This window comes from Carlito syrichta, unplaced genomic scaffold, assembly GCF_000164805.1.
Source record: "Carlito syrichta isolate Samal-C Ts95f unplaced genomic scaffold, Tarsius_syrichta-2.0.1 Scaffold316427, whole genome shotgun sequence".
Lineage (NCBI taxonomy): Eukaryota > Metazoa > Chordata > Mammalia > Primates > Tarsiidae > Carlito > Carlito syrichta.
The window spans coordinates 1,327,747-1,351,968 of record NW_007260523.1 but is presented as its reverse complement, the minus strand read 5'-3'; the positions used below and the strand labels follow the sequence as shown (position 1 = coordinate 1,351,968).

Here is a 24,222-nt window from a genome sequence, read left to right as displayed (position 1 = left end):
TTTGAAACCCAACAGCAAATTTTGGTGAACAGATGAGAAATACACTAAATGAAAAACCTTCACATAGCACAATGATTTGGGGCACAGGGCAACCTCCAGAGGTGGTTACTTCTGTGACTTCCTATCTGACTGGCACCAGAACAGAAAAAGAAATGTCTCTCACTAATCTGTGTATTTCTGCTAGTCTGTCACATGAACAGAATCTTCATATCGATGACTCTCAACTGTACTTATATGCACTCTCTGGCTGGTATTCTTTTTAGAAGTCCAGCATCTTAATCTCCCTTCCTATTTCTGAGAAATCCCCAAAATTTATGAGGCAGAACCTGCTTCCCACTATAGATTTACCAGTTTCTCCTGCAAGTATAGACATATGATTCAGGCTCCATCAATGAACACACCAACCCCACATTTAAGTGGGAGTAATGACAGCAAATGATGACTGTGGTTAATCCATTCTGAATAGCAGAAGCAACTACATCCAATTTCCATTAGCAGTGGGCCGGCATGAGTGGTGTCATGGATGCAAGTTATGGCTAGAATCAGGGTTCTGTATAGAACTCAGGCTGAATTCCAAGGTGTGTTTTGAGGTACTATTCCAGGCCGTACAGCTACTGTGGAAAGCAGAATAATGGCTCCCCAGAGATGCCTACATTCTAATCCCCAGAACCTCTGAATGTTACCTACAAAAGGGACTTTTCACATGTGACTAAGTTAAAAATTTCAAGAAAAGGAGGGTATACTGGATTATCTAGATGTGTTCAATGTAATCACTTGAACCCTTATAAGTGAAAAAGGGGAAATACTAAATTTAAAAAAAAACAGTGCTGCTTCTTGTGGTCAGGAATACTAAATTTAAAAAAATAAGTGAAAGAGGGAGGTAGGAGAGTCAGAGAAGATATGATGAGGGAAGTAGAAGGTAGAGTAATGTGATCACTGGCTTTGAAGATGGAAGTGGGCCATAAGCCAAGGAACACAGGCAGTTTCAAAAGCTGGAAAGGGAGGATTTCCCTTAGAGGAATGCAGAAGGAATGGCACCTTGTCATTAGCCCAGTAGGACCCATTTTGAACTTCTAACCTCTAGAACCATAAGGCAATGTGTGTGTGCACGTGCGCGCGCGCGTGTGTGTGTGTGTTTGAGTCAGGGTCTCACTCATTCTGTTGCTAGGCTGGAGTGCAAGTGACATGATCATGGCTCTGCACCCCTGACCTCCTGGGCTCAGGCGATCCTTCTGCCTCAGTCTCCCCAGTAGCTGGGACTACAGTCATGCAACACCACACCCAGCCAATTTTTTGTAGAAATGAGGTTTTGCTATATTGCCTAGGCTGGTCTCGAACTCCTGGGCTCAAGTGATCCCCTTGCCTCGGCCTCCCAAAGTGCTGGGATTACAGGCATGAGTCATCATGCCCAGCCAATATTTGTATTGTTATAACCCTCCATGTTGGCGATAATGTGTGACAGCAGCAGCAGGAAACTAATACAGCTGTTGAGTCTAGGTCTCTAGTTCTTTCATGCTTAAATGAGTCAGCATTGCTTCTATTCCTCACAACTAAGAGCCCAACAGACACACTCCTATACTCTCCCCATAAGTAAGACCCAAGAGTATTAGCATTTCTTAAGAAGACCATGATACAGCTTTTGTTTCTATTCTTTTTTGTTTTTAATTAAGATACATTTATTAAAGGAAAGAGATGTTGTGAAGGGCACAATGGGCAGGACAGAAGAGCAGTTGTCTGCCAGTTTTTGCTTCTTTTCATTGCTTAAATCAGTGTGCTTAGTTTTGTTTATCACAATGAAGAATATTACTAATTATTCAGACTCTAACATTTCTTGAAGACTGAGCTATGTCAATTATTCTGAGAAACTCACATAATTCAAATGTCTGCTGCAAGTACAATCTCATACATTATTAGTCAGCACTTACTGTCGATATGGCTCTGAGTTTGTACCAAAATAATGAAAAGAAAGCCCTCCTCTCATATGTCAACATGGGAACAAAATGCTGAACACAGCATTTTGAAAGTGGACTGAGAATAAACAGAAAGACTCTCTAAAGAAGGAACTTTTCAAGAACAATGTGAAGTCACACAAAAGAAAGAAGACTGTGAAATAAGGAGAGGAAAGTTGTCCCTTTTCTTAAATTAACCACAGTTGTACTATCTCCATTTCAGGTGACAATATGTTTAAGAAGGAAAATAGTAAGTAAAGTAAATTCAAAGATGTCAGGCCACATATAAAATTATAGCTTTATAAACTTTGGAAAATAGGGCCAAAAAAATTTTTTTTCAGTACAGCTTTAGTAATTTGTTACTTTTATTTTTTTGAGTTGGAGTCTCACTCTGTCGCCCAGGCTGGAGTGCAGTGGCACACTCACGGCCACCGCAGCCTTGACCTGCTGGGCTCAGGTGATCCTTTCATTTCAGCCTTCCAAGTAGCTGGAACTAGAGGCGTGTGCTATCACACTTGGCTTATTTTTCATTTATTGTAGAGATGAGGTCTCACTAAGTTGCCCAGGGTGGTCTCGAACCCCTGAGCTCAGGCAATCCTCTCGCCTCAGCCTCCCAAAGTACTGGGATGACAGGCTTGAGCCACCGTTCCCAGCAAGTAATTTGTTACTTTTAAAAGGCCACATTGAATTTTCCCTTTGAACAAAGCAAGTTATTATTTAAGATTTAAATTTCATACATGCAAAATTGCAGTCCTTAGTGTCAGAGCTGGCACCCAAACACCTCTGTAATTATTCTACCAAGTCAATGAGGAAAATGGGTTCCGATCTTCTTTTCTTTTTTGAGTTGGAGTCTCACTCGGTCACCCACATTGGAGTGCAGTGGCTGCTCCCGGCCACCGCAGCCTCGACCTGCTGGCCTCCGGCGATCCTTCCGCCTCCGCCTTCCAAGTAGCCGGAATTACAGGCATGCGCTACCACGCCCAGCTGATTTTTTGATTTATAGTAGAGATGAGGTCTCGCTGCCCAGGCGGGTCTCGAGCCTGCGGGCTCAGGCAATCCACTCACCTCAGCCTCCCAAAGGCGCGGGATTACAGGTTGAGCCACCGAGCCCGGCTTGACCTTCTTTTCTTTAGTTAAGTTATCCACAAACATTGGCAAGTCATTCTCTACCTGTACTATTAGCTCTGGTGGGTGAGCACTATTTTCACCTATAATAGCTGGTTCTCAATATTCCCAAGGGTCCTCAGAAACAGACTGGGTCTGAGTAGTAATAATAAAAATAGAAACTACAGAAAGAATAGCTATAATAAGGGGGAAAGAGCTGGTCAACTAGTCAGTAAGCAGTCTAAATGAATTTATTTCAAATATAAAAAAAATAATCTCCCCCTTCTGTGCCCCTCAGTAAGCTTTTTGACAAAACCATCCTGCCCTCTCTCCTTTATTATCCACCAAAATATAAGTGCATTAGGAAGGCTGACATTGATGAGAAAAGTTTGATCCGATTATATACATAATTAGGTATATTATATAATGTTTAATATACAAAATATATACAAAACAAAAATAAAAACAAAATCTTACAATTGTAAGCAAGTAAGACTATAAAACTATGCAGATACACAGAGAATCAGTATGATGTACGGTTAAAAGCATGGATGGACTCTGTAGCCTGACTCCTAGGTTCAAAACTCAGCTCTGACGCTTTGTGCATGATGTCAGGCTTAATTATTTTGTACCTGTTTACCTGTCTGTGAAACAGAACAATAGTAGCATATACTTCATAGGACTGCTGTGAAGATGCAAAGAGTTAAAAAACATACAATATTTGGGAAAGTATCTGGCACAACATAAAATATAAATGCTGGCTAATACTATTATTAATCATGTCCAAAAGAACAAACAGCCTTCTATCACTTCCTCACTGCTACTCTATGCAAGTCTCAATGCCAGAATTGAAAAAACTAAAGGTATGTCAGTGTACACCAGACTACATCTGAATGAGAGCCAACCCAGGACCCATATGGCAGAGGAGCTAAGCGTAATCATCAAGAAGTCTTTCAAATAACAGGTAAAAATTATTCCTACAAGCATTATTTATAAAATCATAAAATAACATACCAAAATAATTTCAAATAAAGGATACTTACTCAGGAATCCCCTTCAAAGGTTTGCAAAGATTTATATTAAGGGGTATACCTAAGGCTGGGCATGGTGGCTCATGCCTGTAATCCCAACACTCTGTGAGGCTGAGGCAGAGGGATTGCTTGAGTCCAGGAGTTAGAGACCAGCCTGGGCAACATAAAAAGAGCTCATCGCTCCCAAAACTGAAAAATTAGCTAGGCATGATGGTGTGAGCCTATAGTCCCAGCTACTCAGGAGGCTGAGGTGGGAGAATTGCCTGAGCCATGATTGTTCCACTGAACTTCAGCCTAGGCAACAGAGTGAGACTATAACTCAAAAAAAAAAAAAAAAAAAGGGTATACCTATATGGTTACATCAGGATATATTGCACAACTCTCCCAAATGCAACACAAAAACAAGTAAATTATTATACAAAAAAAAAAAACATTTAAAAGGAGAGAATTACTCATGGTGACACATTTTTGAGAGGTGCCATCACTTGTAGCTTCACACCAGCTGCCAAAAATAGTGGAAAGACTAACTGTAATTTCATGTATAAGGAAACAATGAAAAGTGATAAAAAGAAAAGCAGAATGCTTGAGGTTCATTGTGGTAGAGTATGAAATAGTCAGCTCTTCATATCTGAGTGTTCTGCATCTGGGATTCAACCAACTGCAGATGGAAAACATTCATTTGGGAAAAAAATAATTTTGAATACAACAATTAAAAAATACAAATAAAAACATACACTATAACAACTACTTATACAGCATTACACCGCATTGGGTGTAGTTATAAGTAATTTAGAGACAATGTAAAGTATGAGAGGTTGTGTGTAGGTTATGTGCAAATACTACATATATCATTTTACATGAGGGACTTGAGCATTTGCAGATTTTGATATCTATGGGGTCCTGGAACCAGTCTCCCACAGATATCAAGGGAACTACAGCAAATATCTTCTCTTGTAATTCTTCCAGTAATTCTACCATGTCATTTTATACACAGCAAAACTAAACTAGAGAGGTTCAAGATCATATTGCGAGTATATAGCTGATCTGAACTCAGGACAACCTAAACACAAATTAGGCTAGCCTTAATGTAAAGGCCATGCTCATTCAACTTGTGCTGTCTTAGGAAGCAAAAAATTTACAGACAGCAAAACTAGTAAGTTATTTTATAAAATTAGAAAGCAATTAATATGTTACATTTTCTTTTCCTTTCCTCTTTTTTTTTTTATTTTTTATTTTTCTGAGTTGGAGTCTCACTGTCACCCAGACTGGAGTGCAGTGGCCGCTCCTGGCCACTGCAGCCTCAACCTACTGGGCTTCGGCAATCCTTCTGCCTCAGCCTTCCGAGTAGCCGGAATTACAGGCATGCGCTACCACACCAGGCTAATTTTTGGTTTATTGTAGAGATGAGGTCTCACCAAGTTGCCCAGGCAGGTCTCGAACCCGCGGGCTCAGGCAATCCACTCAGCTCAGCCTCCCAAGTCGCGGTATTATAGGCTGAGCCACCGAGCCCGGCTTCCTTTCCTCTTATAAGTCAGATTTATGACCAATATGCCTTATCATCTGAGTTGTGCTTCTTAAATGTTTTAACCTTTTTTTAATCAATAAACAAAACTTATGGTTACATTAGACAAATAAGTAACATTTGTCATTTTGGTTACTGAAAACTAAACAGAACGAGAAACATTTTATAGAATTAGATATTAGTGCAAAATTTCACTTTAAAATATACTACATGAGCCCTGTGTGTGTGCAAATTTTTACAGATGTCTTAAGATATTCTTTAACATTTGAATTTATTCTGTGGTGATTCTTTTAACATTACGCTTTTTAACTTTTTTCACCAGTAACAACAACAAAAAACTTAGCTGAGCAGTGTCACACCTGTAATCCCAGCACTTTAGGAGGCAGAGGCAGGAGGATTGCTTGAGCCTAGGAATTCGAGACCATTCTGGGCAATATAGTGAGACCCTGTCACTACAAAAAAAAAAAATCAAAAAAATTAGCTGAGCATGGTAGCACTTGTCTGTATTCCCAGTTACTTGGGAGGCTGAGGTGGTAGGACTGGCTGAGCCCAGGAGGTCGGGCTGCAGCAAGCCGTGATCATGTCACAGCCTGGGTGACAGAGTGAAACCCTGATTCAAAAAAAAAAGTAAATAAACAGTGTTTAACTCATTCTTTGAATACTATCTTCCAGTTGCACTTTACTTTGATTATCTCATTACTAATAATCTATCACTGTACAGTATCTCAAAGAAAATTTGGTTAGGTGATCACCTGATTAAAAACTAAGTAATAGTTCATGACCCTACTAAGAGGCAATATTAGTAAAACAAACGCATTCTAATACACTGTATCCCAACTAACATAGCTCTGAAATACTATGCCTTTGGGAAAAGGAAAGCAGGAAAAAAACCTCAACTTCCGTGGTCTGTGAGCCCAGAGAGTTTTAGAAATCAGACTGAGGATATTAATATATCAATGTAGCAGTTATTTAAATATAATACTTCCAGACTTAAGACAGACACCACACAGAAGGAAAATACCATCAAGAACTGTGAGAACAAGACGCTAATTATCCAAAAAGGTCTGCAAAGTTTCTTTATGACAGACTGAAAAAGTTACATTCAAAGAGACTTCACTTAATCTCAGTAACTACACATTTCTGCTATTTCTCCCTGATGCTACACAATGCTTCCTTCCCTCATTCCACCACCAATCTGTCTCCTTATCTCAAGAGGTGAAGGTTCTATAAAATAAGTCCTATCAGTCCCAAGTTGTTTTCAGAATCACATATACAGTAGTTCACCACACCATCTCTGTGGGCACTGTCCCACCCCTAGAGAATGGCTGAAGCCTCAGATAGTAACAAATCCTATATAACCACATTTACTTCCTGTACATACATACATGTGGTGAAGTTTATTTTATAAACTAATCACAGTAAGAGACTACCAACAATAATGAAATGGAAAAATTATAATATACTGTAATCGAAATTATGTGAATGTGGTCTCTCTCAAAACATCTTACTGTACTGCATTCACCTATTTTCTAACCATGTAGACAACAGGTAACTGCAATCTAGGAAAGTGAAACCAGAGGCACAATGCTGTATTCACTAAACTCTCACCATCTCCCATATAATAATTTAATAATGTTCCAAATGACTAACTTTTACCTAAGAAGATGCTACTTACAAAAGCATGAGGAGCAAATCTAAACCCCTATATATCTCACAAGTACTGTAGGGATTACATAAATCTTTCTCTTGTCTCTCTATTCCAGTAGAAATGTGCACAATCAATACCAGTCATTTAAACATAAATTACTCCCTTAAGATTAACGACAACCTTCGCTGAAAGAGAATCTTAGACTCCCCCAGAAAATGCAGAATGAGATGGGACTAATTAAAGTCTCTTTAATTTACAAGACCTAACCTGACTGCTAGTCTCAATCAACCAAACTCTCAATTATTCCTAATATGACTTTTTTAAAAAGAGTTCCTCAAACACACTGTACTGAGGCATTTACTAATTTTACTCCTCTGCCTGTATACTTTTCCCTTATTTTTTCACCTGCTAATCCTACTCATCCTTTTTTTTTTGAGTTGGAGTCTCACTCTGTCGCCCAGACTGGAGTGCAGTGGCCGCTCCCAGCCACCACAGCCTCGAACTGCTGGGCTCCGGCGATCCTTCCGCCTCAGCCTTCCAAGTCCTACTCATCCTTTAAACACTGAACTCAAGTACTCAACTCCAAAAGCTTTCTCTGAACTCCCTATGCAGGAGAAGTTCCACTGTCCTCAATATATTCATGGCATTCTTTGAAAACACTTAACGTAGTATATAATTATTATAGTACATTATATTGAAACATCTGTGTAACATCTCTCCCCCCCGAAGACCACTATTCTAAAGAACAAGAATCAGCTCATTTTTGTATTCTCAAAGCATACCATTGTCATACAGTAAGTATTCCTAAATGTTTTGTGAAAACAAAAGCATGAACATTTTCTTTAACACCTATTATGTACACTGTATATTAAAAAAATGCCAAGACATGGTTTCAATCATAATCTAGCTGCAGAGACAAAGTCACATATTAAAAAAAATATATAACCAAATTAAGAAATTATAGGTACCAAATGACTACGAGCCAGGAAATGTTACAAAGTTCAAAGAATGCAGAAATCGCCAGAGTAGACAAGAAGTCTTCACCAAGAAGATGAAGCTTAAGCTGAGTCAGTGGAGGATGGCACTCCCTATGTGGGAAACGATATGGAAAGAGAGGCTGAAGCAGGATATGCCATGTATAGAAAACAATGAGATTACTCTGGCTAAGGCAGTTGGTTCCTACAAAAGGATAAGGAGAGATCACATGGCAGAGATAAATGAGGGTCATTTTATGGAGGGCCAACGATACCAGAGTTTAAGGAAGTGAAAGCCATATACAAACGCTTTTTCAGGACTATTAATATAGAAGCAATGCAAAAGATTCATTGCAGGGGGACAGGTGGTGAGAAGGCTGAAAAAGAATCAGAATTTGTTAAACACATGTAAATCTTTGTTATTTTAACTCTGACAGCAATTGTATGTGATCAATGTTCCATTTTACAGATGAAGAATTCAAGACCCAGAGATGTTACATTGTTAGTCCAAAAACAGAAAGTAGTGGGCACTGCTTAAAGTCCAAAGTGAATGCTTCCTTCTTGTGAGAAGCACTGCAGGCAAGGTAACAGCTGGAAGAGTATTTGAACAGTATGGGCAGTGTAATCAGTTATCATGGAATCTCAGTGGGGAAAGCAACAGACAGAGCTCAAGAACTTCCCAGAAGGTCCTGTTTGTACCATAGCTAGAATGAACTATTTGGCAATCAAGTACTTACTTATAAGTCTAGTAAAATTACTTGAGGGTATATTCTCTCTAGCTTGCTTGCTTTCTTTCTTTTTTTGGAGCTGGAGTCTCATTCCATCGCCCTGGCTGTAGTGCAATGGCACACTCACAGCCATCCCAGTGTCGACCTGCTGGGCTCCAGCGATCCTTCTGCCTCAGCCTTCCAAGCAGCTGAAACTATAGGTGCATGCTACCACGCCCAGCTAATTTTTTATTTATTGTAGAGATGAGGTCTCACCAAGTTGCCTGGGTTGGTCTCGAACCTGTGGGCTCAAGCAATTCACTTGCCTAGGCCTCTCAAAGTGCTGAGACTACAGGCTGAGTCAACTGAGCCCAGCTGAGGGTATATTATCTTTTTATCCCCAGGGACCTAGGATATACCTTGGTCCCAACTGAATGTTAATTGGTGAGATGGATGGAAAGATAGATATGAGAGGAAGAACACAGAGAGACAGAAAGAAAGAAAAACAAAAGTGTAAGAAAGAAAGGAAAACAATCATCAGTGAATAAACGTGGCCATTATCAGGTCTTTGGCATCTTTGGAAATCCCAATTCCAATAAAGTGCCAGGAAAAATAGCTGAATATTAAGGAAAAGCAGACGGTCAACAAAAGGTAAAACATAGTACAGGGCAAACTTAAAATGGTTTGCCATAAAACAAGGCAAAGAAGGACAAAGCTTAAATAGAAAGTCAGAACAGGAAAGGACTCAATTAAGGGAAAATTTAGACTGGTTTACAGAAAAGACTAATAAAGAGAACTCGTTTAAAGGACTGAAAGAGAGCAACACAACTGAAATAAGGCCCTGGAGGAAAGGCATACAATCAAGGGCACAGGTTAAGGAAGGGACTCTGTAGGAACCTGCCTGACAAAATCGCTTTTCCTTTCTTGAGGCCTACACTAGCCATCAAATCTTCAAAACTACCACTTCCACATCTCTACTATTCTGTCCATAAACCAATTTTAATCTAAGAAAAAAATCAGATCTGATCAGAATACTAATGCCATGTATTAAATGAATGAATAAATTTTTTTGAAATTTATTTGGAATAAAGGAGGCATGGCTTGTTCCTCCAACCAGAAATGTCAGTTGGTCCGATATTCGTTTTTTTAAAATCCCATCCTTTCAATATTCAAACAAAATGTCACCTCCTCATAGATACTCTCCTCATCCCTCCTCATCTCCACTGAAATAAAATCTTGCCTACACTCACACAGTGCCTTTGTTTCTCTAACACAGCACTTACCAGCTGACATGCTACTACAGCTACTTAAATGTCTTTCCTCAGTACCTTTGAATTTACCAATGGCTAAGCCCCTGTAATTGAGCTCAGCACAATAATTTCCAGTAAAATAAAGCAGAGATTTTTTTTAAAAATTAAAATATGTACAAGTGTTTATGGCTAGAGTCTGAACATGGTTACTAGCCTATCACTACCTAAGAGAAAACTGGTAAGAAAATCTTAAGAAATAATCTGTGACTTAGAGGAGGAGAAAAAAAGAAAATGAACCTCTTCTGTGTATATACATTATCCTTCCTACTAATATTTTCTGAATCAGTGGTTCTCAACTGGGGATGAATTTGCATCCCCAGGAACATCTGGCAATGTGTGGAGGCATTTCTGGTTACCACCAATGAGGAAAATGATATTAGCATTTAATAAGTAGAGACCAGGGATGCTGCTAAACACCCTACGATGTTCAAGACAACCTTCACAACAAAGAATTATCTGACCTAAAATATCAGTTAAGTGCCAAGGTTGAGAAATCCTGTTCTAAATGAAACAGACAAGAAAAACTCAAAGTTGCTACATAGTCTACCTGAGACTCCTAAAATTTTCTTAAACAATTAATAGAGTCAACTCTTCCCAATGACTACAAATTGGGTCGAAGGAAGAGTAAAAACCACTTGCTAAGCAGCTCTACTTACATGCTAACAAGAGAAAAGTTGGTTACAAGTGCTCACTTATCAAGTTACTTATTTTCTGAAAATTCCAGCCCTATGTTTTAGTTACTTAAATATATAAATATAATATTTATATAGATCGTAACTAAGCAATCTACCAGACCACTTACTAGTCTATTCACAATAATTCAGCAACTAAGTGAAAATATAATTTGATTGCAAAACTTAAGTGGCAACATGTGATTACCATGTCCACATACCTACATATAGATAAATAATCCACTATCTACAAGGCAGTGGCTTAACAATTTAGTCTTTGAACAAGGTCAATCAGTTAAACTAACTCACCTAAACTTTCAGGCACTTACTCAAGCCACCAATACAAAAATGTGAAAGGCCAGTCAGGATTAGACATGTAGCTGGAGGCTACAAACAATTTTTCTCCAGTATTAAACAAATCAGCCCTTTTAAAGTTCGAGCTGCTCTCCAGCCCAAAACTGCTTCATGAGAAACTGACAATACTAGTGAGTTCAGATCTTACTGCAATATATCCATTAACAACAACAACAAACTCAGCAACTGCTTCATCTACCATAAAGGCAGAAGAAAGCAACTGTTAAAGCAAAGAAATTACACAAAAGCTAGGCTAGGAAGTTTACATTTTGAATCCAACTGAAACCACAAGGGAAGCAGAAATTAACTGCCAAAATAATTTAGCCAGTCAATATCCAAGCACATAGTACACAATTAACACTATTATAATAAATACTTATAAGCCTCAAGAAACATTTATTTAAAATAATTTTACCTAATTAAGCGATATTTGGCTGATATTCTGGGATGAACGCTACCTTATATCCAATAAAGTAAATGCATGGTGGGGAACAGAATGGGGCAGGAGGAAGAAGACTCCATGGACCATTTGGATTAAAATCAGCATGTGGTACAGGACTCCTTGAAGCTTTGGGAGACAGTGATTGTCTGGCCTCGCATTACTAAATTCTTTAAGAACCTGGAGACTATCCTATAAAGCCATATATATATATATATTTTTTTTTTCTCCCAATGCTCTCACTTTCTTCCCTGTTCCTCTTCCCCAGACTAGCTGCCGAATTATTGTGAATAGACTAGTAAGTGGTCTCGTAGTTTGCTCAACAAATCTATATAAATATACACAGATTTATATAGATTTATTGAGCCTCAGGCATTCAGTCTCTCTGTCCCGAGATTTATAGTCACACTTTTTATCTTACAATATATTGAATGGTTTAAATACTATTTAAATGACAACCATATTTATGCTGACTCAGAAAACAACCCTGTGGCCATTATGTTATTTCTACCTCTGACAAAGTTTTGCAGCCTCTTCACTACAATGTACTATGCAAAAACAAAAAAACAAAACAAAAAAACTAACAAAACAACTTCTGAGTTTTTCCTGCAAAGGAGTCAACAAACAGGAATCAACTTCAAGTGGATTGCACTGCAACACCTACAGCATAGGAAGAAATTAAAGACAAAAGAGAACAGTGGCAGGAGGAGGAACGGCAGAGGAGTACAGAGCATGAACAGTGCTTTCCACAACGGCAGCAGATGTCATTCAGTGGCACCTGTGCCACCTTTTGTAACAGGATTTGACCTGTTTGACTAGTATTCCCTATGGCTATAATTATTCTACTTTCTCATCTTCCAAAACAATTTTGATGATGTCTTCTCTGTCTTTAATACTTCCCCCAACCTCTGCTTTTCCGACTTCGATATGTTAATTTTCACATTTCTATTTTTTTTTTTAAATGCCATTCTTTTAAAGCATGATATTATACCCCACCTACTATTCTCATGTATGGCCTATCCTCACCCTTCTCCCACCCCCACCAAATGAATTATATTCAATACAATCTTTTCTTCTACTCAACAGAGGTGTCAAAAGTCTTTTAAAATCTTTCATTTTGTCATAAATCAAGAGAAAATACTCTCAATGTTCCTTCAATTTGCGTAATAAAATCCCAGTGTTATTCATCCTAGAACCCTCACATTTAAGACCATTTTTTTAAATGTAAGAAAGTATCTTCAACTTACTTATTTAGATGGGAGTCTTATATACTATTATTTTAAAAAAAGACGCTTACCTTCTAACCAAAAAAATTCATTATTCTTTCTTGCCCAGAATATCACCTTCGATACAATATAGAGGAACAGATTTTCTTCCTTTTATCTCTGCTCCATTCCTATAACTTGAGACTAATACAGTCTCAATGTTGAATTCCTACTCTTTCTCAGTCTATGGTTTATTTCATATCCTCATTTCTCACTGTTTTGAAACTGCCATCTTGCTCCCTGGTTTCCCACCACCCCACCATTTCAACATCAGACATCCCAGCTCATTTACTCTAACAAATTAAAATTCAGCTGAGACAAAACTAATTTTCTCCTACATGAGGAAGAATCTGTAGCTATGCAGTTTTAAAACTGCCCAGTCATGGTCTTCCACCACCGACAAAAGTAGGCAAGAAAACTCTTCTTAAAGTCAAGGTCACAATAACTGCTACTCCCCCAACCACATTCATTCAGCAATACTCTGCATCCTCCCTGAGTTGTCTATTATAACAACCAAGAGTTCTATTTTCAAAGAAAGTGAACATAATGCTTCCCCCTAAAGTCTACTCTCCCCACAACAGACTTTAAATGGAATGATTATCTAAAAGAAGAGAAGGTAAATTCAGACTAGCACGAGCCTTTCTGGGACCAACACCTCGGTCCCAGACTTCCAACAGGCATAAGATCTGCTTTATTTACTTAGGACAGATGCACAAGACTGAGACAAGATTGGCTCCCAGGAATCTTTAAGAGACCCTAGGCCATTACGCCTCTCCCATTTTGCCTGTTCACTTTTAGCTGGAAAACAGAGGTTAACTAAACATTGTGTTCATTCTTTTTCTTTTCTCCCTCTTCAAAGAACTAAATTTATCTCAAGCTCAAGCTGTCTACCATTGATTCTACAACTAATGATAAGTCTCCCTCCCATGTCAGAGGTAGGAGGAAGACTCCATGAACCATGTAGACTAAAATCTGCATGTGTTACAGGACTCCTTGAAGCTTTAGGAGCTGGGGGCAGTGGCTCACGCCTGCAATCCCAGAACTTTGGTAGGCAGAGGTGAGAGGATTGCCTGAGCCCAGGGGTTCAAGACCAGCCTGGGCAACTTGGTGAGACCTCACCTCTACATTTAAAAAAAAAAAAAAACTACCAGGCATGGTGGTACATGCCTGTAGTGCCAGCTACTTGGAAGGCTGAGGCAGAAGGATTGCCTGAGCCCTGCAGATCGAGGTTGCGGTGGCCACAAATGTGCTACTGCACTCTAGCCTGGGCAACAGAGTGAAACTCCAATTCAAAACAACAACAACAAAAACCCCATATTAACACAGAAGCCTCTCAAAGCCCACTGATCTTCCCATTAAAAGCACTACTACTCTCTCAATCTGCCTTTCACCATACCTTTACCTTTCTAGACCTACTGCCACTAAGTCATCTCTGGCCCTAAGTGTCTACCATTACATTTCACAAACAGATTCATTTCCTGAACACATACCATGAACGTGTTAATTCCCTTCTAACAAATCATCTCAGATTCTCCATTGTCTACACACTTTTTTTTTTTTGAGTTGGAGCCTCACTCTGTCGCGCAGACTGGAGTGCGCTACTGGCCACCGCAGCCTCAACCTGCTGGGCTCCAGCGATCCTTCCGCCTCAACCTTCCAAGTAGCTGGAACTACAGGCATGCGCTACCATGCCCAGCTGATTTTTTTAAATTTATTGTAGAGATGAGTTCTCATCAAGTTGCCCAGCCTGCTCGAACCCGCGAGCTCAGGCAATTCACTCACCTTGGCCTCCCAAAGTGCAGGATTACAGGCTGAGCCACCGAGCCCAGCCTGTCCACACATTTTAACTATCAATTATAGAACATAAAAATCAAGACCCTTTTAAATATGGTCACCTTTTCAAATAGGCATTCCCTGATCACCTGTCTTTACTTTTCTTCTTAGTGCTTGTGACCATCTGATGCATATTTTACTGCTCATGTTTATTGACTCTGTGTCCTTCTACTAGAAGATACCGACCCACGTTCACCTTTTGGTTCATCAGTGTATCCTTAGCACCCAGAATATAGAGCTCTCAGTATATATCTGTGAAAAGAATGGATGAACACACACATGCAGCATAGTATAGCTGATATGTAGTTAGAAGATCTACATTTGAGTTAATTTGAGCTAGCTACATGATCCTCAAAAATCTTTTTTTTTAAATCAAGGTCTCACTCTGCCACCCAGGCTGGAGTGCAAAGTGGCACAATCACACTCACCACAGCCTCAATCTCCTGGGCTCAGGCAATCCTTCCATCTCAGCTTGCTGAAGAACTGGGAACACAGGTGTGCACCACCACACACAGCCAATTTTTAAAATTTTTTTGTAGAGACAAGGTCTCATCATGTTGCCCAGGCTGGTCTTGAACTCCGCCACCCAAAGGGTTGAGATTACAGACATAAACCACTATGCCCAGTCAACAATTTTAACTTCTTTGAGCTCACTTTATTTGTAAGGGGTCAAACTTGATAATCTACACAACTCTATCTAAGAGTTTCCAGCTGTATCACCCTACATTCTTGTCTAAGTGGAGGACACTCCTCCCTCTTCAACTTCCCTATCTACCTATTCCTGCTCAGTCTCCTTACATTTGGTACCCCCTCTTCCCAATCTACATTCATTTATCCCTAAAGTTCATTTTAAGTGCTATTTTCTTCAATTAACTTCAAGCTCTTTTTAAAAAGGGTAGAATTCTTACTTTTCTAGTCTTAGATGTTATACAAGGTCTGCCACACAGGCGAATCAACAAAACTGATGAATCATGAGTATATGAATGAGCAAATGAACAAATCCTTTCCGGATTCCCCTCAGTTGCTCAGGTAATCTCCTGCTTTTGGACTAGAAACAACCGCTGTCTCTTATGGGACTTATATCATACTCTGTGCTATTAACTTACTTGCCCAATAGAACTAAACTGCAAATTCCTTAAGAGTAATCACTACCCTAATGGTTCCATATTCATCTATAGCACCTACCACAACTCTTTGTCATAGCTGTATTTATTAAGTTTATCTGCTATATTAAAGAACAAAGAAACAATTGAGAAAAAAAGGGCCTTAAATTACAAGTATCATTCCAACTGTCCTATGGTCATTGGCCTTGGCCATACATGTTGTGTTAACTTCAACCATTCAAGCACAGTTCAGCAATCTCATCTTTCTCTCCTCTCCATACTTTTCTTAACAAAACTATTACTACTTTGAAACAGCCACCCTACATATCATGTAACTGCACACCTTCTCTTGGAATAGTCATATAGAGATCTGTACACATCAATACTTTCACTTCACTAAACTAAGGTGACTTTTACGCTCATTTCAGACTTCTACGTCATCCGATTTCCTCCTCTGTAAGGTGTGAAACCACTTTTTAAAAACATCTTCCCGTACTGCCTGCCTCTCTTACTTCTGCTCCTGAAAGACAAAAAGCCAGTTTTAAGGTCTTCCTCTTTTCTAAGCTGTAGCAACTCCCCAATTAGTTTCAGGCTCTAATAATCTTATTTTTCTCGCCATCAAGATTTTTCATCCTCTTTACCTCTACCTCCAAGTCGTTACTCAGCTTCCGTGGAACCTTTCTGGCTGCATAATAGCTTCTATCTTTCCATTCAATACGCTCTCGCCATTGCATACTAAGTTCCAATGCATCTGCATCTCCTCCTTCCTGAAATGTCCATCAATTGCTGCCCTCCCCCCACCTCAGACAGACACACAGACACACACACACACAAAACCCAGCGTCTACCTCCGACATACAAGTTACACTCTTAGTGAAAGCACAGGACTCTCAGAATGGTATCTTCCGACTACATGGATTCTAACCCAGTTTCTTCTGGAGAACCCAGGCTTGTCCACAGTACCTCCCTTTTCCCCATCTCCTCCCCCCACCCCCATCTACTTCCCTTCTCCCACCTCTCCCCTCCCCACCCAGCCAACCAACTACAGATGACATTATTCCCTAGTACTCCCAACCCGAGAATGAACAAGCTCCAGTTTCCTGCAGTCTCTCCCTCCTCGCTCTCCCCCGTCCCCCACACTCACCCCAGGTGTGCAGACTTCCTCCCCGTCCTCTCCTCAGGCACCGCTCCGGTCAATCCCACGCCACGCCACTCCACGATGCTCCCCCACACCCACCTCCACTCGGGGTCGCCGCCGCCTCCCCGGGCGCCTCTCCCACCCCGCGCTGGCGAGCCCGAGAGCCCGAGCGCGCACACGTTCTCACGCTCCCCTCCGCCTCCCGGGACAGGCCGGCTTCGCGGGAGCCGAGCACCCGGCGCCCGTGCGGGCATGTGTGTGCCTGCTCCGCCCCCTCCCGCAGCCCCCCGCCCCCCGCAGCCCCCGCCTCCCTGCCCCGGGTGGAGAGGACGCAGCAACTCCCCCGCCGCCGCGGACGCGCCGCCTCGGTGTCTTGCTCCGTGCCCCAGCCCTCGCCCGCTCCCCCTACGGCCGGCCCGGCCTCGGCGCTCACCGGAGATACTGCGCGCTCTGCAGGCTCATCCTCCGCCGCCGCGTCTTCCCGCGAAGCCTCCGTGGGTCTCTCAGGCTCCTCGGAGCGGCCCCGCGGCACCGCGGGTGCTGGCGGCCGCCGCCATCTTCCTCTCCTCCGGCTCCTCCTCGCTCGGCGGGGGGGTGGGGGTGAATGAGGCGAGGAGGAGGGAGCGGGGAAAGCTGCTGTAGCTGCTGCTCCGGGGCCCGTGGGGCGCAGGGACACTCCGACCCGGGAGGGGGAGGAGGAGGGAGAAGGGAAGGGGGAGGGGGAAAGAGGAGGGAGAAGCGGAGGAAGGAAGTGGGGGATCCTCTCGCGAGATTTCAGCGGCGCCGGTCCCTCCCGGTGGTTTCCGCCTCTCTGCAGTGCTCCTTCTTGGGATCGACAAACTGTGTGGCGCCCGTGTGGCTGCTGAGCCACCTACTGGTGGCGCTTTGTGGCTTCCTGCCGATCCTACCCTCTCCTCCCGCGCGAGGGGGCAATTCCAGCCTCACCGAGAACATCGAGCCCGAATCAACCGCGAGTTACACTCAAAGTCTTCCCCCGTCTTTCCACCACCCGAGTTCTCGCTTCCTTTTTCAACTCCTTCACTCTTCCCCACCGGAAACTCCGTCCTTTCCACCTACAGTTCCGCCCGGCAGTCCCTCGACTCTAGCCTCCTCGCGCTCTAGAGAGTGACGCGAAGGATCCCCTCCTCTTCGCGGAGGCCCCGCCCCAAGCACGCTGGGAGATTGTTGGAGGGCATAGGGTGGAGCCCAAGGGGACGAGAAAGGAGACCAATCGGATTGGACAGCAGCTGCCATGGCAACTGAAGGCTGTGGTTGTATTGTCATAGTAACCGGTGTGTGCAGACAGGGTGATCCTTCCCTTGGAATGGATTCCTGGGAAACCGCCCAGGGTTCCCCCTCGGCTTCCCTTCCATCTAGAGGTCTCCCCCGGGTTGGGAATCGAGTAGTTCTCCCAGGAGGGAGGTACATTTCCTCCTCCCTCCCTCCTTCCCACAGCAATTTTGGGGAGCACCCCAGGCATTCATTCACCGTGGGCTTTTCCACCCGCCGGTGCCCGGGAACCACCTCCATAGCTTCCTCTCAGAGACGGGCATGGAGAGGGCCGGGCCTGCGGAGAAGATGCGGGGCCTGCATGCTGATGGGCGCGGGCTGGAGCCAGGAGGGCGAGGCGGCGGCGGCGGGGAAGGGCTAGGGGTTTCCCCCACAACTGCCTTGGACTCTGGGAGGCGGGATTCCGCCTGGACGGGGTGCCCAAGGGAGGAGAGCGGCACACGACGGCCGTGATCCCTCTCCTGCCAGCAGGGACGTCCGATTCTTATGGTGGGTCGACCTCTCCCTGAAGTGCACCCCGCTCCACATCACCCTCCTGACCCCAGCTTCAACGAGCCTGCGGCGGGGCGGCTGGGGTGAGGGAGGGAACACAGCCTAGAAGACTAGCAGGTGGGCTTTCGAGCAATTTAAACCTGGGACCGCAGAGAGAGGCCATTGCCATCCCTGTTATAGGCGTCCCCGCTGCCTATTAAAGGCAGGCTTCCAAGTTCCTCCCTCCTCTCTGCAGCCTTCCTTCTTTTCTCACGGGCCTGCCGTGTTTGAGAACTTGTCACTATGTCATTGGGTTAGAGAAGAAAACATGGGGTAAAAGAGTATCAAGAAGACCCTTAGGTACATCAGCAGGAAAGTCTTTTTGAATCCCTTTTATGTGCAATTTTGTATGGAGGATGTGGAGCTAAAAAGCAGAAATAAAAAATGGGGTAAATAATAATATGGAGTGTATGAGAAATAGCTGGAGCAGTCGTTATCCTGATGAATTGAAGGAATTATTTGATATTTTACAAATTATATTTTCGATTTGTATTGTGGAGTCATTAAAGCATTCCCAAAGTACTTTAGGATATGCAATGGGATAAAATCTTCCGAGAATGTAGCCCTTAGAGGATAGCTGCCATGGAAATCAGGATTTTAATGGCCTGTTGGATTTGGTTTGGTTTGATCTGGGTACCTGATTCCTGCTGTCTTTACATGCCAGCTGAAGAGGCACCTTTCAAGATGCCTCCCTGGGACCTGACCAATGTTTATTTGGAACATCCTGTGTACATTTGGAGGAAACGAAAGTGGATTCTACTTTGAAATAAATTCCAAGGACAGATTGTCATTAACGAAACAGAAAACGGACTATGCCCCTTGTGCTGCAAGCACCTAGTCTGACGCGGCCTGACGCGGTGATTGCGGCAGTACAATGCCCCCAACAGCCGGCCCTCGCCAACGCGCCGCCCACTCGCGGGAAAGAGAGCCACCTAGTGAGAGATCATTCTCATCTCCGCTGTGGATCGGACTTTTTCTTCAACCCTGGTAGCTCAGGGTGGAGGTGACCGCTCCGTGTGACCTCAAATAGCCTACAGTTTTTCCCCCTGAAATGCATGGGTTAGGTTTTTAAAAAAATTTTAACCAGAGTAAAAATTGTATGTCATGAATAATCATTATCTCCTTTCTAATCACGGACATAACCATTTTTGTCTGTGGCACATATCTCCAGGAAAGAGTATATGAACTGACCATAGACTCCTGATGAGCAATTTAGGAAAATATTACTACCTTCTCATTTTGGAACTAGAATGACTGGGACCAGAAAGATGAAATCTTTTGTTATGGATTGCTCGTTTATTTATTCAATAAACATTTACTGAGCACTTAATATATTTCAGACCTGGCACAGCAGCTCACACCAGTAAACCCAGCACTTTGGGAGGCAGAGGCAAGAGGATTGCCTGGCCCAGGGGTTCAAGACCAGCTTGGGCAACTTGGCGAGACCTTGTCTCTGCAATAAATCAAAAAATTAGCTGGGCGTGGTGGTGTGCCTGTAGTTCCAGCTACTTGGAAGACTGAAGTGGAAGGATCATCTGAGCCCAGCAGGTCGAGGCTGCAGTGGCCATGAGCATGTCACTGCACTCCAGCCTGGCCGACAAAATGAAACTCCAAGGGGCGGGGATATATATTTCAGATGCTGTCCAGATCACAATGCCACAAGGAGAGAGACATGGTCCCTGTTTTGGAAGAACCCACCTTCTGGTAGAGATATCAGAGTACAGAAGTGATTGCAATGCAATATGATTAATGCAGTAATTGAGGTAGGAACAAAGTAGGAACACAGATGAGGTCAGAAATAATCAACTGTGTATTTTTTGAAGGCTTTTCTAAGAATGTTATAAGTTTCTTCAATAGCTGTACTAAATCCGTACAAACCAGTTAGAAGAATAATAACATTTATTTTTTACATATTAGAAAACTTTGATGCTATGCTTAATAATAACTTTCAGAAATCAACAAACTCAAAAATTATGACCTGGAATTTACATACTGTTTAACACACATTTTCTCATCTCATTTCTTTCTACTGCCCCAATCAACAAACTTGTAGGATACCCTCTGCCACAGATTGTATTCACTTTGTTTCCCTTTGCAGATGTGGGTCACATCTAGACCAAAAGAAATTAAACAGAAGCTACCTCATGTATTTTAATCCTACCTGATTTTTGGTTTGCCTTTTTTTGGCTAAGTGAATTTGTAGAATGACCATAAGCTAACAGACCTGAGTGTGCGTTCCAGTTCTTCTTTCTCTTGGAATCTGAACTGCAGTTTGCTCCCGGACCTAAACAGAAACATTGCTTATTGCAGGTTTCCTGGGACCTTAAATGATGATATATGTGACTGAATGTGTGAGTGCCTGAAATACAACACTGATGCTTGATAAACATTGATTTCTTTCTGCACTTGTGTTCTTTTATATCAATCTGAAATTAATATTTTAGAACTACCACACCATAAAATTATTTCAACAAAATATCATTTGTGTACCTATATTGAACAATATACTTTTACTCATATTATGTTTGCCAAAAACAAATAAAAGATGAATGGATTAAATCACCAAAAAAAAATTCTAATCTTTGTCTATAAAACTCACAGGTCTAGCCGGGCCTGGTGGCTCAGCCTGTAATCCCGCGCCTTTGGGAGGCTGAGGTGAGTGGATTGCCTGAGCCAGCGGGTTCAAGACCCGCCTGGGCAGTGAGACCTCATCTCTACAATAAATCAAAAAATCAGCCGGGCGTGGTAGCGCATGCCTGTAATTCCGGCTACTCAGAAGGCTGAGGCGGAAGGATCACCAGAGCCCAGCAGGGGAGGCTGCGGTGGCCGGGAGCAGCCACTGCACTCCAGTCTGGGCAACAAAGTAAGACTCCAACTCAAAAAAAAAAACAAAAAAACTCACAGGTCTGACAACATACCCAAATCTATTGTCATTCAGTGCTAGAAGGTAGATTTCTTTATTCATTACTCTGATTACAGAAAAGAGCACACTCTCAGGACATTGTAAGTCAGATTCCAGAGGTTTAATGCTTTTCAAAAACTTTTTATCACTACAAAACAGCCTAATATAACCACATTTCTGTCCAAGCAAATGAAGTGGCCCCTTTTCAATCAAATACTGAATACTTGCTGAGAAGCTACTCTTAACATTCCTACCAAGTGTACCCTGAGCTTTAGTAACCTGACAATTAATCCATAGCAAGTCTCCTCCCTACTTAAAATAGATGCCTCACCTGTTCCATGAAGCTTTAACAAGCGCCAATTTATTTTAATATTTAGCCTACATATTCTGAATGTTTCCAAATCATGTACACAGTTAGGCACTTAGTAAATGTGTTTCTATTTTGATGACAATGACTTGCCAGTTGCATACTGAAGTACACAATGTATGTGACGTTTTAGTACCACACCTCAGACCACAGAGTTAAGTGATTCAATCAAGATTAAGTGATTCACTCCCTTGAAATAGTGAGTCAGATACAAATTGACACTTAAACTCAAGCCTCCTGTTGCTCAAGATTTCTTAGATCAAGGGTCCACAGCCTTCCTCAAAGAGTTTGCCAAGCATTTATGTATTCATTCACTCTTGAGGGAGTCATTTAGCCTGAAAGAAAGCATTGCAGTCCAACATCCAAGAAAGAAACTTCTGGTTTGGGAGGCAATGAGGTAACAGTTGGGGAATGGTAGTCAGAGCCCTCTCTTCTTCCCTCCCTTCCTCCATTTGCCTAATATTTACTAAGAAAAACATTATATTTAAGATTCCCCCCCAAAAAAACCCTAATAAGCAAATGCCTCTGAGAAATTACCACACCCAAAAATCTCACCTGCTAATTGAATGGACACAGACAATCTGGAGAAGTCAAGAAAAATGCTGCTGGGCTCCGTGGCTCAGCCTGTAGTCCCAGCACTTTGGAAGACCGAGGCGAGTGAATTGCCTGAGCCCGAGGGTTCGAGACCCACCTGGGCAACTTGGCGAGACCTCGTCTCTACAATAAATTTAAAAAAAAAAATCAGCCGGGTGTGGTAGCGCGTGCCTGTAGTTCTGGCTACTTGGAAGGCTGAGGCAGAAGGATTGCGGAAGCCCAGCAGGTCGAGGCTGAGGTGGCCGGGAGCGTGCCACTGCACTCCAGTCTGGGTGACAGAGTGAGACTCCACCTCAAAAAAAAAAAAAAAAATTCATAGGGAAGATTGAAGAGTATTTAAAAAATAAAATAAAAACCTTAGCCTCTCCCACTTTATTGACAGAAGGACTTAGTGTTCATGCATCTCTTTAGTACCCAAGATATCTTGTAGTACCTAATCTACAATCAATACATTTCATATCAAAGTCTGCAGATTTACCCAGAAGCTGCCATATTTTTCTTGAAACACCCAACTAAATGAACAAAATCGTTTAATATTCTCTAGTCTCTATTCTCCTAATTTCTATCAGGCAGATACTACTTTTGAGCACAGAGAATGTAATACTGATGTTCACTGTCATAAAAGAGCACATATATATACATACACACACACCCCTACCTCCTCTCTCTGCCATTATTATTTTGCCGTCTCCACCTGCAATTCAAGTTAAAATTTGGTAAAGATGAAAAGCAAAGAAATTTAGGGCTTAAGGTTTTTCACTTCGTGGCATACTAAGACTAAGTGTCCGAGCACTGTTTTGCTTTGCTTAACTATTGCAGGGTCTTTTCTATTCTCAGTAACTTCTATATATCAGGAACCTGGATAGTTTGTCTTATATTTTGAAAGTTCTTAATATCAGCTACTCGAAGGCTGAGGTGGGAGGATCACCTGAGCCCAGGAATTTGAGGCCAGACTGGACAACATAGTAAGTCTCCGGCTCAAAAAACAAATTTTTTTTTTTTTTGAGTAGGATTCTCACTCCGTTGCCCAGGTTGGGGTGCAGTGTCACGCTAACAGCCACCCCAGCGTCAACCTGCTGGGCTCCCGTGATCCTTCCGCCTCAGCCTTCCAAGTAGTTGGAACTATTGGCGTGCGCTACCATGCCTGACTAATTTTTTATTTACTGTAGAGATAAGGTCTTGCCAAGTTGCCTGGTCTGGTCTCGAACCCGCGGGCTCAGGCCGTCCACTCACCTCAGCCTCCCAAAGTGCTGGGATTACAGGCTGAGCCACCGAGCCCAGCCAAAAAAAATTATTAATAATATTGGATTAAGATATAACAGCACGGGAGGGGGATGGGATTAACAGTAGCAAATATCTGTCTGGGGATGGGGAAACACCTCTTATCAACAGGGTGCCTGAATGAAACGTAATTGTACACCTAACCCTTAACTGTACCCCACAAAACCATAATAAAAAATATTGATTAATAAAAAAAGATATAACAGCAC

At 42.2% G+C, this 24,222-nt stretch overlaps 1 protein-coding gene across 10 annotated transcripts in view; it reads right to left on the bottom strand.

Annotated features, from left to right (window-relative positions):
• The window catches only part of SMG7 (SMG7, nonsense mediated mRNA decay factor), an 82,276-nt gene extending 64,367 nt beyond the window's left edge, over positions 1–17,909 (bottom strand). For 6 of the 10 annotated variants that reach the window (XM_021707197.1, XM_021707198.1, XM_021707202.1 and 3 more), the window contains exon 1: positions 17,482–17,758. Coding sequence is in view for 3 of the 10 variants with exons in the window: in XM_008074419.2 (XP_008072610.1) it covers positions 17,482–17,510 (29 nt within the window). In the remaining 7 variants the exon portion in view is untranslated. Of the gene's footprint in view, positions 1–17,481 lie in introns of all 10 variants that reach the window. The other 4 variants (XM_008074423.1, XM_008074425.1, XM_008074419.2 and 1 more) reach the window with 3 other exon arrangements.
• Between the last annotated feature and the right edge of the window lie 6,313 nt (positions 17,910–24,222).